Below are 16,522 nucleotides of genomic sequence, written 5' to 3' on the forward strand. Positions count from 1 at the left end.
TGGAGTGATCACGGGTGGGACTGGCGGGTAGCACACCCAAATGGGAATCGCAGGATCACGATGCAATATACTAGCGGCAGCTTAAGTTGTTCGTTGAATTGATCGTTCATTTGATCTTAATTTATCAAAGTACTGAGCCCATCGTCAAATGATCTCTGGCTAGTAACTTATCAGACTCCCATCCTTGTGACAACTAACGGTCATCTTAGCTATGAAGATGTTTCGATATGCTTGATAAAATACTTTTCTGAGCTATTTTTTTGCACTTAAATTTTTGTTTTAAAGCTGAGTAAGGATACCATAAGAGCTGTGTAATATTTCTTCCAGATAAATGATTTGAAAATTATATACGACTGCTAATGGACGCCTAAATGCATTTCATAGTACGGCTGTATGACTGCGCACATGCCAAAACTGTTAGCTGGGTCGCATTTGTCAAATAAGGTCATCCTGTCAAGATCTTGTCAAAGGGTCCCGAAAACAGAAAGCAGCAATTTTTAAAAAGAAGTGACGCACGGCGCTTGTTTGTTCCTTGTTTCCGTGGTCGGGCGCGGGTCGTGGCCCGTTTATTGGCGGAGTGCAATCCGGGAAAAGGTCCCCATTTCGAGTCCTTTCGGTGTGTCCGTCGTGCTGTGCGCCGCGGCCTAAATTGCGTCAGTGGGCGACCGTGCGCAGCTCATACGCGGGACCCCGCGAGAGGTGATGCAGGAGTTGCCTGTGAGCGAAGAAAAAGTATATGAAACAAATTGCGGCAGAACCGTGATTTTGCTATGCGCCTTGCAGAGCGGAACGGGTTAGTTTAGCGTTCGCACGTATCCGGTCAGTTTAGGTCATGGATGAGGTGCGGTATTTGGTGCGGGTTTGATGCGCCCCGTTTGCGTGGTGTGTCCTGTGTGTGTTCTCGAAACGGCTGTGGGTTTTTTTTTCGTTCACGGTGCAGGGATATAACCAACAGAGCCAAAAAAATCAAGACCAACAGCAACATCAGTGGCACGGGCGTGTTCAAAGGCGAAGCTGAGCCCTCTCGAGACGCCCGTTGGAAAGTGTGCGTTTTTTTCGCCAAATTTGCCACACTCTTTTAAGTTGTCCAGTGCGTGCGTCCAATGCGGTCTGAGTGTCCACTCTGCATCCTGGTTACCAGTGATGTAAAAAAGCACTCGAAAGTGGCTCACCCAAAATTCCCTCACAAACCCGTCCACCTCCACCCATCTACCCACCCAGAAGGCATGCCAGGACGATAGGATGATGGAAAGGACGCACACGTACGCACGCACTTGCACACGCCGAGATAGGCGTGGGGCTAGCGCCGTCAGTGTGCCTAATGGCCAAAGCGAATGCTGTATTTCCAGTGGCGTGAAGGTCCTTTTCGTCTAGTTCCCTCTTGGCTTGGCACCATCATCCCATCCACCTCCACAAGGGTGCCTCCAATGGTTCCCAAAGTGTCTCCTTTTTTTCAACCGTCTCCCATCCCTTGAAGCACACGCACGCACACACACGTGTGTGCGCGCGCGCGCCCACCATCGTCGGCCCACCCGCGACCCATCACAAGGGAGCGGGAGCCACCAGGACGACCAGGCGGGGAAAGGAAGGGAAGCCCCTTGTTGGCGATGGCTTTAATTTCATTGCACTCTCCAAATTCTCCCTTCTAGCGTGCGCGAATCCGAGCTGGTGAATCCTGTGAATGAGCTGTGAGGAGTGTTTGCGTGTGTGTGCCCTGTCGCGTTGGGTCCCGTGAAGGAAGTATCGTGAAGGAAGGGCGGAGGCTTCCGTCTGTTGGCAGTGGCTGTGTAAAGATAAAGAAAGAAAAAGAAAAACGGGACGAACCCGTGGGGTAGTGCATACGCTGCCCTTCACTAGGCAGCTAAAACGGCAGCCTGGGGGCGTTCGAAGGGCCACCCACCCAGATCCTGACACGGCAGAACGTCCTGCTGGACGTGTGTGAAGCGTGCGGGTGTTTATGTAATTAAACATCGACCCACCAGCGTTTGCGAGAGAGGAAGAGGGAAGGAGGGATGCCAAACGGAAGCCCTTGCAACCGTCCCCCAGTGTGAGATCCTTCGCGGTTACAGCCGAAAAGGAGTGCAAAAGAAGGGCAGGAGAATAAATTGGAAAGATGTGTGCACACGGTTCCCAGTGTTAACGCCGCAAGAGGCGAGTGGAGCCTTCGAGATCCTGAAAGGATATTCTCTGCCGTGTTTGTGAGCGTGCGCGAGCGCGCACGTGTGTGTGTGTGCGTGTGTCTATTTGTGTCCCCGCCCGCGAAGCAGCGTGCAACTTCCAACGCATCTGCTGCAAAGCTCCGCGCGACCAAAGGCAGCAAAAAGGATATACAATCAGCCCGCGTGGGAGAGCAGGATTGAGCGGCCAACAACGCGGGTAGCAGCAGCTGCAATCCCCCGTGTCCTTCGCAGCCGATCGTCGTCGTCGCCGCCGCCGCCGTCGTCTCTGCCGTCGTCGCTCGGTTCCGGAGCCCATGTACAGTTACAAAAATGGTGAAAACAGCGCTGCTACCCCAAAATATTAGTATATTCGAGATTTCTAACCATGACCGAGGCATATGAAGAGTAAGTTGACCGAATAAGCATCCTCCTTCCTGTCATAGTTTCTAGCTTGCGCCCTTCCCACCCCATCAAAATGCATGTCCTGGGAAATTAATGTCGATATATAATTCGGCCGCAAATCGGATGACCAACGAAACCGAAAGTTTTCGCACTGGGTAAACCGTGCGCACCGCCCTCGGAAAGCTAGAGCCCAGTTGCTTCCCTATCCGCCCCGGTTGCGTTTTCCTCCCAGCGAGCAGTCCTTGTCTCAGACATTTCGGGCTGAAAATTCGTGTACACTCGCTCTCTGTCACGTCCTTTCTCATTTTCCAGCATGCTCATTTTCCGTGTGCTCGATGCTTCAGGAAGGATTTCTCGGTGGAGCTTGGTTGGTGCTCACTTGCCAAGGATCCTTTCTCTCTCTCTCTCTCCCTGTTTGTCCCGCTTTCGAGGCTCTCGGTTTCGGACTGCCCTGTTCGCATGTCCTAGCTATGTGTCATCAGAAATAAAGAAATATCGCCACATCAACCACATTACCAAACATGCACACAAGCTCTGGTTCAAGTTGCAAAAAAAAAAAACAGATTTGAGGCGGTGTTGGTAAGGTTTTTTTTTCTTCGCAAGGACTATCAATGCCAATCCCGATCCCTCATTGCCCAATCCAATTCAATACATTAGCGTTCTGCCCCCTTTCTCAGTAGGCCAATCTAGGCCATGCAATGCCTACTTTCTGTTGCATGCACGAACGGTAACTAGTGCAAGGATACCTCACACATATCCACCATCAAAGCAGCCCAGATGGAGCTTTTCCATGTGAATGAAATCGTGCGGTCCTTCGCTGGGCCACACCAAGCGGGCAGCATTTTCATTGTGAACAAACGCCCCCAGGACGACTGGGGCGCAAACGGATCAATGACGCCCTGACGGTGGTGTTAGTGGAGCGGTCCTTGGCTGGTGATGTTTGACTGGCGCACCCACACATCCGGACACATGTGAACGCGCGCGCGCGCACACGCGCGTGTGCTCTTTATGCTGTTGGCCCCACAGCCATAGGACTCGCAGGAAGTGCTGACCAACGAGCACGATCGGGGAAAATCATTCATCCTTTTCTGCTTGCAAGGCCCGTTTTTATTCACCCGTGGGCTGCATGTATGTGTGTGGAAATGGGGGGAGGATTGCGTGCACGAAACCACTCCGGTCGCTGCAAGGATGTGTTTCCTTTCCATTTGGCTGTTGTTGATATGTTTCATGTGTTGGTTCTGTTGTGTTTGCTGTTTTTTGTGGCTAGCAGTGCGTTTTCATCTGGAGCTCTGGGTCAAGGCAAAATGTCTTTCTCTTGCCTTCTCTCTTTCGCTTTCGAGTGCTCCATTGTGGGTAGATTGTACCCAATTGTATCAATATCCTTTTGCATTATTGGAAGGATTACAACAGGAAGATGGAAAGAGAACGCACGCTACTCTTTGGTGAATCAGCTATCCTATCATTCTCTTTCTATCTCGCTCATCCATCACTGTCATCATCAAAACCGCGTGAAGAATATTTTCCACCCTTAGCGGCGTGAAAATCGTTGCACAAAAATGCGAGCGCACAGTTTGGCAGGAGGAAAATGAGAGAGCGCAATTCGTTGTGCCGTTTCCATAGGAGAAAAAGGCAACCGAACAAGAGCGAACATCGGGCACAGGCTTTTCGCTCGCGTTCCAAGCATCCAAGCAACAGTCGAAACATACGCACCACACACATTGACACGGCCAGGATCGACAAGGGCGCCGAGTATGCGTATGCTTATGAATGGGAAAAGAGCGCGAGCGTGCCAGAGATTTCATTGAGGAAAATGTTGCGTCCCCTCGATCCCTTCGAAGATGGGGTGAGAGATTGGCGGACCACATGCCCTATTCTCCATCACCATCATCATCATCATCATCATCGTGCCATCATCGCGGTTGATTGGGAGACGATGCAAACATCCGCCTGGTAAGGATGGCAGCAGCCAGAGAGCCGACGGTTTGTTTGGTGGATGGCCAAAGTCCTCCCCTTACTCCCTTGGCCCATTTCGATTCGCCACCCTTCCTTATGTCTCATATCCAAGGTTTTTCGCATGCAATTTTGGTGTTTGATTTTGATGGAGAATGCACATCGAAGCGAACCCTCAAAGAACGCTTTTGATGCAGGAGTGCGTGTGTGAGTTTGTGGCCCATCATTTGTGCCTGTGTGGGGGTATGCTTTTACCATCACGATGATGATGTTGGTGTATGTTGTTTCATAAATTTCGCTCAATCGCCCCGCGATGCGAGGATTCCCTTCTGGTGCTTAAGGAGGGGGTGAGTATCGTTTACTGAATGGGAACTGCAGCGGTTTTGCGGAAACCAAGGGCATGGAGGGCGAGGAGACTAGCGACAGATTGAAGCGCATTCACAAAAATTAATGGAATGCGCTGGATGGCATTGGAAAACGACCCGGAAGGACACGGGCTTTCCATTCATGATGAAAACCATTGCTTTTTCGATTACATCCTGCTTTCGTTAAGAATTTTATGGATATTTCATTCAACATACACACCATATGATGCATTTTGTTGTTGCTTGTGGAAAATCGAAGCATTTCCAAACGAAATTAATAAAAAATGCTTAAAAACCTCACTGTCCTGTTGGCTGGATTGTCCTCGTTTTTGTTGTTGCTTTTCCTTTGTGTGCGTGTCCTGGTGTCCATGTGCGCGCGCGTGTCGTCATTGGGGTACCACCATCATACATTTTGTTTCCTTCACAACGAACAAAAAAAAAAAAAGAATAAAGAACATTTGCATACACGAGCACACGCAAGGGCTTTTTCGAAGAGCTGTGTGCCCTTCTCGCGTCACCCACCCCCGGAAGGACACCATCGTTCATCATCAGGCAAGCGAACGAGAGCTCGCCGTCCTCCTCGTTGTGGCTTCTCTCGCAAATATGCTGCCATATCCTTCCATAGCACGCAGCAGTCATTGAGAGAAAATGTGGGGCGCATTTTCCACCACGTGCCACCAGTGTGCATGCGTGTGTGTGTGTGTGTTGGATGCGATAGGAAAAGAATGGAACCGTCTGCGCCAGGAGCGGCCAGGGAAAACGCGCACATGCAAGAACCGAGAGCCCGCGCGAGCAAAAAGGATCCCTGCCACAGCAGGTACTAAAACTAGGCCACCAGAGACGTTAGGATCGTGTGCCAGACGACGGCCCAGGCAAAACCACGTGCCACCAGGAGCTGTCCAACCAGGAGAGCACGATTAGTGATGCTGGTGTACCTAATAGCTGCAGTTGTTGCAATTCCAGCACAACCTGTACTGCTTTGGTGTATGCGGACTATGAAGGGTGAAGGTTGTGAATGAGCTTTTGGGAGGGTGGGATATTGGGGAACGGTGGCCAGGAACTCCTGCTGCTGGCTGGTTTACTGGCAGTGATCGATTGGATCTGGGACCTGTGCCTGGGAGCGTCCTAGTTCTGGGAGCGTCCGAGCCATTCATGTCCAACGCAGGCAGTTTGGAATACATTTTTCATTCAATGTTCTAATGCCCGGGAAGACAACAACAAAAACAGGAACATGCTTTCGATGGATCATGAGAAATAACTTGATAATATGACATAAGCTCATTTACGAGCACGACTCCAATAACAGCTCAGTGAACAAAGTTAGGACTTATTGACGAACATATAAACCTATAATAAGAAGGGCCTTAACATTTTTTGAACAAGTTATCAAAATAAAATTCCATTACGTATTTTAGCAGGTACAAAATAACTCTTCTTGATAGCTTCAGATAGCTTTAGTTGGTTTAAATCGCCCTAATTCTAAGAAGTTCTGCTCTGTCGTCAGATACTGCTGCAAATTAGTAGGAGATGTGTTTAAAACGCTTCACTGCAGTTACTAATAGATCATATGATCTTTCTAACCCCGTATTCCTGCGACATATCGATGACGAGCCTCAATGACCACAACATATGAGATGTGGAGAGAAAGAAGTCATCGGATGGAAGGAATCATGCTTTATTTGGAGTGTCACGCGAAGGTTACCCCTTGAAGTCCACACACACACGATGGAGCGACGCCAGACATTAGATTAATGGGGTGTAAATGAGGAAACGTCCGGAAGACAGTCTCCTCTTTCTCTTTCACACACACACACACTCTTTTCCACGCCCATGATCCAGCTGGGTGGCGGGTGTGTGTATCTAATTTGTGTGAATTTCTCCTCGTCTCCGTGCAGATATCCCTCCCGGCCCTCTTTCGTTCCTTCTCTTCGCCTCCCCGCCCTCTAACAGGGTGTGTCTTTCAATTCCTCCCTGCTCACACCATGAATGAAGTCTTCAAGGAAGAGGATGGAGGCACCCCCAACCACGCACACGCATGAACGAGAATCGGATGGATTCGTCCGCGGCGCAATACTTGCGGTAGTCGAAAGTCGTAAAACCGGGCCAACCACTTGAATTGGTTACCCCCTTCTTCATCCCACTCGGACACCCTCTGAAGATGATCTTAATTGATTTTTGTTGATTCAAAGCGGAAGTAGAGCCAGGGGTTGTCGGGTTGGTGGTGGAGGACGGTCAAAAAATTCCTCCAATTTATGGTGCGTAGCCTCGATCGTCGGGTTTGTCCCAAGGCGAGAGACAGAGAGAGAGAGACGATGGCAGAAGATGCGCCCCACAAAATTGACGTCAGCCCCGTCGTAGGACACCGAAGGGACGGCAGGGCAGGAGTTAAATATCAAATTTAAAAATACCATCCGAATGTCGTGCGCGAGATTCGGGACGCACGAAAGGGATGTGCATGCGTGGGGCTGGCTCGTACGTGACTCATTTGCTTGGCATGCAAGGGCCCTCGAGCGAAAAGGGGGCCCTTTCACGTCAAAATTTGCACCCTTGCAATTATTGTGCGATACAGCGGCCCAGCAAAAGGGTGCCCTTCTGGCGCGGGCGTCCAAACCGCAAACCGGAACGGAACCGGTCAGGAAATGGTGATCATTAATAACGGCTCGTTCTCGGGCAGGGCTAAGAAGTAGCAACAGGAGCAGCAGCAGCAGCAGCAACATTGCCACGCGTCCTTTGCCACGAACCGATCGCGGTTTTATGAATGAACTGGTACGTGCCCCGCGTGCTCCTCTGGCTGCTGCGCACGTCACGATCGTTCTCGGGGAAGGGCAAGGAAGTGAGGAGACGGAAGCCGTCATCTGCATCACGTGTGTCCCTCCCTCCCACTGGTGGCCTGGGATCGGTTGGGTTTGGGAACGAAATTCGCGTCAGGGCGATGTGGAAGCGATGTAATTTAAGCACCACCGAGAGTTCACTGACTGGGGACTTCCCAGGGTCTCAATGGCGCTCGGTGACATAACCTTGCCGGGTTTCGTTGGGCAGTTGAGCAAAAGGGAGTCATGTACGAAGGGGTATGAGCAAAATTATGTCCCCGAAATATAGAAATTGTTTTTTTTCGGCTTTAATTTGGTTGCGGAAAAGGCAACTGAGATGGGAAGAACTTTTAGGAGTCGAATATAAATTATCTCGCAAAATAGGGACATCAGAAGAATGCAAAGGACCTTGCACCCATTTGCAAGGTATACAATGAGTTTGCTCTGGAAAATTTGGATACGAATTGATGGATTGTTTCAATCATTGGAAGTATTTCGCATTGTTACGTACATTAAGTGATACTTCGGATTAACTTTATGTATAAAAAATGTTTCCAAGTTTAGGAAATTCCAGGTGTTTCTTCCAAGATCGATAACACACATGGCAAATGCTTTGTGGATAAGATGTGTAGCTTAGTAATAGTTGATTTTTTGAACTCTCTCTGCTACAAATATTTTACAGTGATGCAATGAGACCATCTGATGTAATTCTTGAAATTTTTGCAACACCAACCGATAAAAAATATCATTAATGGTCGTTCAGAACCGAGGGCACCAATACAATAATGGTGGAATACTTATTAGCATTTTCACCATTCATTCTCGCGAAAAGCCTTGCAATTGTACATGCTCAACCTATATGAGCCATGCTGATGGTAGTAGTAGTTTGCTTATGTATGGTACCATCGTTCTGAAACACATGGTCACCCGCAGGATAACAAAGGTAAGGAAGGTGGAAAAATGGAATCACCTACCACGCTTGGTCCTTGCACACACCTTGCTGAGCCTAATGTGCGGGATTTATTTCCATCCCTTCTCGTGTCGAAGGAAAAGCCAGCCTTAATTGTGCCTTCTCTCGCAGTCGCAATTTCGAATAGTTTTTCTCGATGGGAAAGTGCATTCACCATGTTCGAACTGCGCCCCTGGCGAGAGTTTCAGGAGCGGATTGCGAGACACATATCCTGTCAGATGGCAAACGGTGTGTTCTGTCAGAAATAGTAAACACTTGTTATTAATGATGTCATATATTTCACGCCTGCTGCTATCCTCTCTGCCCTATATAGAAACGTTTGAGCGGAATAGACATTTAGAAGGACTCGATTTGATGCGTGTTAAAAAGAGAGAGAGTAAAAAAGGGAGAAGCGAATAGAAAGAGAGCAAAAGGGCGGCAAACCTGATGGAAAATCGTGAAAAGCGAAACTCATATCCTTCTCCCGTGCGTTGGCGAGGAGCAAGAATAGAGAGAGCGAGAGAGAGAGAGAGATAGAGAGAGAGAGATAGAGAATTGGGATTGAGATTATGAGAAAAAGGAAGTGCACCATTCACTAAGCGGGGTCGGTATTTGAGAAGAAAACATTCTCTGGGGACATGGACACTTCTGGCACCAGTCGCATCTGTGAATGGAAAATCGAGAGAGAGAGAGAGAAAGGAATCGTGTGCGTGTCACTCCGTGCGCTACATCAATTGCGCGGTGATTTCGTGAATGTGAGCAAGCATCTCCGTGAGCTATGCAGGCCACGAAAAAAAGGAACAGTGATAGAGAGAACAGAAGAGAGAAGGAAAAAGCGAGAGAGAGTGAGTAGAACCACTGCAAAAGCGCGATGAGCGTCGCATATCAATGAAGAGTGGGGAAAAAGAATGAATGGGATTATTTTCGGAATGTTTGTTGCACGAACAGGCTTGTGTGTGTGATTCGGTATGCTTTATTTTTCTCCCACTCTGTCGCTCACTGTTCGCTTTTCCACCCACCAAACTATTTCCGTTCCATCCTCCCCCCCCCTCCTCCATCACCCTCTATCTCCTCCCAACCCTATTTTGGGGATCCTGTTAGAAGCAGGTCTTTTTCACTTCTCATCTTCGCGATCCGGCGGAAACGATGGAAAAGGGGTTCATGTTGCTGCTGTCGCTGATGATGGTGATGCTGATGATGTTTTTTAGCATCGAATGACGCCAGCAACTCCAAGGGAATGGCAAAAGGCGTGAAGCCACATGTACACCGCCACCGACAAGGACACGCGTGTCCGTTACTGATGACGGCATGGACCGGTATTGGGGAAGGCAGTTGAGAGACTGCTGCAGCTGGGAGGAAGCCAGTGGAAGGCCGGAAGCATGAGATGCATTTAGAAATTGTGACCTTAGGGCCGTTTTCAGCGGACGAATGTTTATTTCTCATTAGTGTTTTATTGCTCAAAAGCAGCAAGGACGGCCTGCGCTTGGGTGAAGGTTTTCCCGCGCCACGCCGATCAATTCTCGAACGAGGCCCCGTGTGCTTTGCCATTTGTGATGCTTTAGAGTGTGCGATAGCACATGGATAAACAATGGGTTAAAGATGAATGGTTTTCCGGGCCGCCCGAATCCGTTTATGAAAATTTTAAATTTCTTTTTTGTCTACTTTCAACTCTAAAAATGCTTAATATCTTTCTTTTTTTCTCTCTCCCTCTCGTTCGCACAGTGATTTCTTAGTTAGAGTACGCGCACAAGTGATGGCCAGAGATGAGAGCACGGAAGGATGGTTACCACTGCAAGGCGGTGGCCTGGCGAACGTTTCCATCCGCAAACGCGCCCGGCTGCCACCGGACGGTGGCGGTCACGAGTACATCATCTACGGGCAAAGGATATCTGACCAAACCGTAAGTGGAATGGGGCATCACCATCACAACCACCGGCATCCACCGATCGATACGACGATAACGTTTCGCCACCTCCTTTCCGCCTCTCTAATTTTAGGTTATACTAAGTTGTGTTATTAATAGAGACTTGCAGTACTTCAAAGTCATGCCTACCTTTCATCACTGGCGCGCTGGAAAACAACGGAACGGGCTCACTTTTCAGACGGCCGCCGATGCGAGGGCTTTCGACAAGGGAATCATCCGTGCCTACGATGACCTCATTGATGGTGAGCATGGTGTGACTGGCGGACAACCATACACACACCCAAACACACAGACACATACTTTCCAACGACATGCGTGTGTAGACAAGGATAGATAATGACCCCTCCACCCATCACCAGGTCGAGGGGGAAGGGAGCGGAGAGAGCGCCTTCCCAAACGAAGGACGAAGGATTTGTTTTTGCATGCGACTCTCGTCGATTGCTGAGCAGGTCCTGTCGTCCGTTCTGTCGCCTTTCCGTGGGCTTTTCATCACCCGAGAAAGCGGTGATAAATATTTAATCTAAACCTATAGAAATAACGCAAGCACAGTTTCTGCTGCTCACCTGCATCCTGTATAATCCTCAGCCAAATCCTTTTTCTTCATTTTCGTGCGCTAAACTCGGTCACAAGCAGGTCTCCCCATTTGCTCTCTTGGAGCCTATTGTGTCCAATTTCCTTTCACCTTACACCCTTCTCTATTTCTCTTTCTCTCGCTTTTCCCCCGACCTTCCCTTCTGCTGCCTCCTCCCTTTGTTCTAATCTCTACTTCCGTTTTTTTCTCTTTCGCTTACCGCACGGTCGGGTTGCGCGTGCAACAAAATCCCTCCGCAACCAAACAACAACCCCATGAAAATTCTGCCGCCGTGATTATGCTTCACTTACTAATGGTAATGAATGATCACCATTCGAACCGATGATGGGGGTAAGTTTTTTACATCGGATGTGCCTGTGATATCAAATATAAAATGGGCACATACACACACCGCGCTTGCTTCAGTTTCGCTTCTTCTGTATGTGGATGTTAGTTTTCCGTTTGTCCGAGCCCTGGCAGTGGTTGAAACGTTCTGTTACTTAGTGCTATTTTAAAGTAATTGTTATATGTCTTTGAATGTTGTTTCAATCAATCAGCTGATTAGTATCGTTGCAAGTAACTTACAAGATGTCGAATATGTAACATAATGTGCAAATAGGTTACCGCAATGTAAAGTATTCTTTGCATCAACCTGTTGCACTTCAACACCGAGCGTTTTTTCTTCGATTCGGCTTATCCTTACGATGATTAAGCGGATTACACGGTGGTCAACGCAACGATTCCCCTAAAATCACCGCAACAGAGAGGCGGTAATGCGTGCTGTCCAAAATAATATGGCCCTTAAGGTCTTCCCTTGAGGGTGCAGGAGGATGGTTGACGTGTTCAGGACACAAAGCAGAGTGGAAGCACGCAAGCTCGGAGCAGAATTTACATAATGCCATAAGTAAATCGTTCCACTGAAATGGATGCCCACCCTGTTTCCCAATAAAGCGTGTCCGAAAGCACCTAATATCCGTGACGGGTTCGCTTTCTTACGCCCGATAGTTTCGGTGTGACATAAACTTGCCTACGGCTCTACGTCCTAAGGATATGACGCACGATCCTTGCCTAGCTGCCGCGGACATATATCTGTGTATGTGGTGTATCTGTGTTGTTAGAATATTTTCTTTATAATTTCCTTTTTACGTATCTTTGTTCTTTGTTTTTTTTTAATAAACCAAAATCATATAACGCAACGAGTGGGCCGGTTTATAACGTTCCATCTGTCCTTCTGCTTCTAGGTATGGCTGACGCAACGACACCAAATGCTAATACTACTACTACTACGACTACTGCAACTGGCGCCTCCATTCATCCTACCGGTGGTTTGGCCGCTGATGGCACTCCATCCTTTACGACGCTACGTCCGGTGCACCTCGGTGACGACGACGATGACGACGACACAGTTGGTGAAGACGACGTGTTCATGGTAGGTGTTTTTGTCCCCTGAGAGGTGCTACCGATCGTCACCGGTGCGTGCCACTGGCCGAAAGCTGGTCGTCCAGCGACCGTGCGGTCCTTACGGGTCGACATTCTGCTGCAACCACTGATCCGGGACGGTCCAGCAGAAACCAGTCCAGCCTCGAACACGGCGGCATTCACCGGAGGACGATCGGGTTTTAGGACAGCTTCGATCTCTTAACCGTGTGTGTGTGTTTTTTCTACCTCCTTCCCAGACGCTGGACTTACCAATCGAACCTTCGGAATCGCGATCCAACTCGGAGGGCAGCGGAAGCCACCGTAAGCATTACCGGTGTCCAGTTAGAGCTGGCAACTGAGCCGGCGCATAACCAGTGAAACCATCGTCCTCATTTTCCTATTCATTCCTCACGCGTTCTTATTGCAGAAAGCGTCGATAAACAATCACAACAGCAGCAGCAGCAATCCAGTATTCAATACATATCGGGCGATAAACCATCACCGCTGATCAGCAGCAGCAAGCCTGGTGATGAAAAAGTGACTCCTCTAGTACCTGGTGATAACTATTCGTACGTTCAGATAACCGACGTGAGTATCAGAGCAAGGGTGAACTTTGTGCAGTTGGGTGCGAGGGAAGGCGAGTTAATTTCGCTGCTTCATATATTGGCCACGTGTTGTGCATTCCCCCTCCGCCCCTGTCCATGTTCGTGCAGAAATCAGGATTCTCGGGCATTGATTAGCTGTAGGTTAAAAGCGCCATTGGGTGGGTGTAATCGCCATGCAGAGTGGAGTAACGATCGGTGTGAGAACGACCAAGTAAAGACAGGACACGTTAGGGGGGCGGGGGCTCTGGGACACGCCGCGTGAGGGGCAAGCTCCTATGTAACATCGTGCGAGCTTGTTTCGAAGAATAGCGGTAGGAATAGATTATTGGAAATGCTTACGAAAGCTATGGCACAAAAAAGGCAACCTTTTCCAGACCAAGGATTATTGATCGGTATTCCCATCGGGAGCATCGTCGCAGGTGCAAAATAATAAAAAAAAACACGGAAAGAGAGATTATTTAATCGAAACAAGTTCATCGAGAGCGTTAGTGGCGGAGTGGACTAATGGGGCCTATTTGTGGTATTAAATTGCCCATCCTCCTATCCTTCCACGCGGGTCCGATTGGAAGGGAAAACCAGCCAGCTCTATAATTGTTTTTCTCTTTTTCTTCGTGCATGCCATCCATCCTACACCCTCCGAAAACCGAATGTGTGTGTGTGTATTGTGTGTATTAAACCGAATACCGAAAACGACCGTGCCCATCCTCTACGATTCGGCAACCTGGGAACCCGATCAAAATAAAACAAAAAACATATACTGAACCATCGCCGGAACGAACGATCTCGCGGGTGCACAGCCGTGCGACATCAAGCTAAAGTATAATTTCTATCACTTGAAGGTGCACGACTATAACTATCCGGTCATCGAAGAACCACCGATCGGCGGATCACTCATCGGCGGGCGGCGCGACTCGACCTCGAGTCTTAAGAAACGAAACGCCCTGGACGCTGCCGCTAATGCTGGGGCCACCTCCATACCGCCCATAATGAAGGAGGGCACGCTTATTAAGACCCGGCTCCGTTGCAGGTATTAGCCGGACGGATATTGTTCGCCGCAAGAGCATAAGGCTTAATCTCCCGTTGTTATTTCACCGCTTCCAGATACTGTCATGAGTTTTACAACGACGAATGGAACCACAAGGGCGCGTGTGACTATGCGCCGGATTGCATCCGTACGGCGATCGAGAACGTGTCCGGGATGCCCTGCGCTCGGTGCATGCTGTACCACTGCATGAAGGATTCGGAGGGCGAAACCGCGGCCCACCCGTGCCTGTGCACAGGCGAGTCAGGCTGCACCAAACGGTATGGGAACAAAAGGATAATTTGCGTTTGACCGTACTCCTAACGTAACGGTGTCTTCTGTTCGTTTTACCTTGCAGGTGGATCGGATTGGCGTTGCTTTCCTTGCTAGTCCCATGTCTTTGGTGCTATCCACCGTTGCGTGCTTGCCACTGGATTGGCGTATCTTGTCGGTTGTGCGGTGGGAAGCATAAGCCACAAATTTGACATCCGATCAAAATCATCAACCTTACAAGTATTAATCGGCTGGATTGGTAAGGGAAAGAGTTTTGCTGCTTCCCTGAGAGCGTGCCTTTTAATGTCAGCTTTGTTTCTGTTTCGTAGATAATCGCCAAGGTATGGCACAGCAGTAGGAGGAGAGAAAAGGGAACATGATAAAAGGGGCCGCGTAAATACATCGGCGGTGGCAAAATCAGCACCCAACTGTGGACAACCAATTGCTGCGTTTAAAGTAGGCTTCAATTTACTTTGGCTAATACAGCCCGAATAAAAAACACCACAGCGTGACGAGCGGGCAGTGAACAAAACATGTATAATCTCAATATGCCACTAATCGCAGTGATACCGTAATTAAGTGATTAAAGAATCTGTAACAACTTTCGCAACATTCGTGTGGGAAAAACCAACCCCACCAACGTGTTGTGACATCAAAAAGGCATCACCAATTAACAAAAGATAGATTCAGAGGCAGCATCAGTCCATCAGTATGGGTTGGGGTAAATGTAGGAATGAATCCGTTGTGGATGAAATAAGCCAGTAAAACATCATTTTTTGAGAAGGGAATAACGAGGCTGTGCGCTTCACGAAAGTAAAAAACGAAACGCCAAAGCGTGCAAATGAAGAAGTTCTCTTTTTTCCCTCGCTATTGAAACGAAGGTGTTGCATACTTACAATCGTTGAACAAACCAGTAGAGATATTGAAAGTTGAAAATAAACGAAAATTGCATACAAGGAAACTCCACATAAACTCAAAATTCAAGGGATTAAACAAATAATGGTTGCTGAAACACTGGCTTGTAATTCTGCCTCTGGTATGATAGAGTGACCATGTAGGTTGGCGGATGTTGTCCAAATGAAGTTTTTGTCTGGAGTAGCTAACACGAAAAAATCAGCCAAGTCACTCGATTGCGTCATAAACGTTGCCAGTACATTCTCTCTGCTAACTATATGAGGCGATGAATCTATTTAAAAAAAAGCTGATGAATAGTCCTTCGGTAAATCATAGATTACGATTTGATGGATAACAGGGGAAGAAAAACCAAGCAAACGATATAAAGATCCAAACAAGCGGCAGCAAAACAATCGATACTGAAAATCGTACTGCAAAATCAATAAATGATGTCCTCTGGTGAGAATCGGGATTCTGTTGTGAATCTCGCTCATAAATTAGTACTATCTAAATGATCTATCGTATTGCACTGGGCACTGGAGCAGGGACAAATATTCGAGACGTACATTTTTCTATCACGGATCGTGGATACACAAGCCAGATTTGGTACGTAAAATTTTGGGTTTCTTTAATTTAAACATGTCATCACGTCCTAATCATTTTATGATTCCGAACATAAAAATGAGCTAATATGCTAATGAGTTTATCGCGGTGCAGCATAATGTGTGTGCTGTCGTGAATTAAATATGCAATTTTACGCTTTGTTTTCTGCTTAATGTAGATTTTGAAATGTAAAATACAAATACAGAAATGTAGGTTTGACCGATGGCACGCTGTCAATCGCGTCTAGTACAGTGAGGTATTCTATTTCAATTTACCATTCCCTACGTATGGTCACCTGTGTGACAATCTTTAGTCCTTGTTTTGCTACTGATGTCAATCTTGGTATTGCAACCCCTGAAGCACCGGCTGCGATCGTGGAACCTCTAGCGTAGTAGCAACAGCTTCGTATTGTGTATTCATGTTGAAATACACGTCGCTTGAAACTATTTAATAGAGACCGTGTTTATTATGTAACTGTTTCATTTAACTACTGAAGATATAAGATTTGCATCATGTGCAGATGCACCAGTTAGGAAGCATACCAGATATTTGTCACAAAACGACCGCAAATAATCTT

General features: G+C 48.0%; 1 protein-coding gene across 1 annotated transcript; it reads left to right on the top strand.

The window, feature by feature from the left end:
- The first annotated feature begins 2,544 nt into the window (after nt 1-2,544).
- LOC128731221 (sprouty-related, EVH1 domain-containing protein 1) lies at nt 2,545-15,105 on the top strand. The gene is made up of 10 exons (XM_053824327.1): nt 2,545-2,564; nt 10,358-10,535; nt 10,633-10,801; nt 12,372-12,559; nt 12,807-12,870; nt 12,977-13,137; nt 13,952-14,181; nt 14,256-14,456; nt 14,534-14,707; nt 14,778-15,105. The coding sequence occupies exons 1-9, from the start codon at nt 2,545-2,547 to the stop codon at nt 14,658-14,660; spliced, it is 1,338 nt and encodes a 445-aa protein (XP_053680302.1). The 3' UTR covers nt 14,661-14,707; nt 14,778-15,105.
- The last annotated feature ends 1,417 nt before the right edge of the window (nt 15,106-16,522 follow it).

Source organism: Anopheles nili, chromosome 2, assembly GCF_943737925.1.
Source record: "Anopheles nili chromosome 2, idAnoNiliSN_F5_01, whole genome shotgun sequence".
NCBI lineage: Eukaryota > Metazoa > Arthropoda > Insecta > Diptera > Culicidae > Anopheles > Anopheles nili.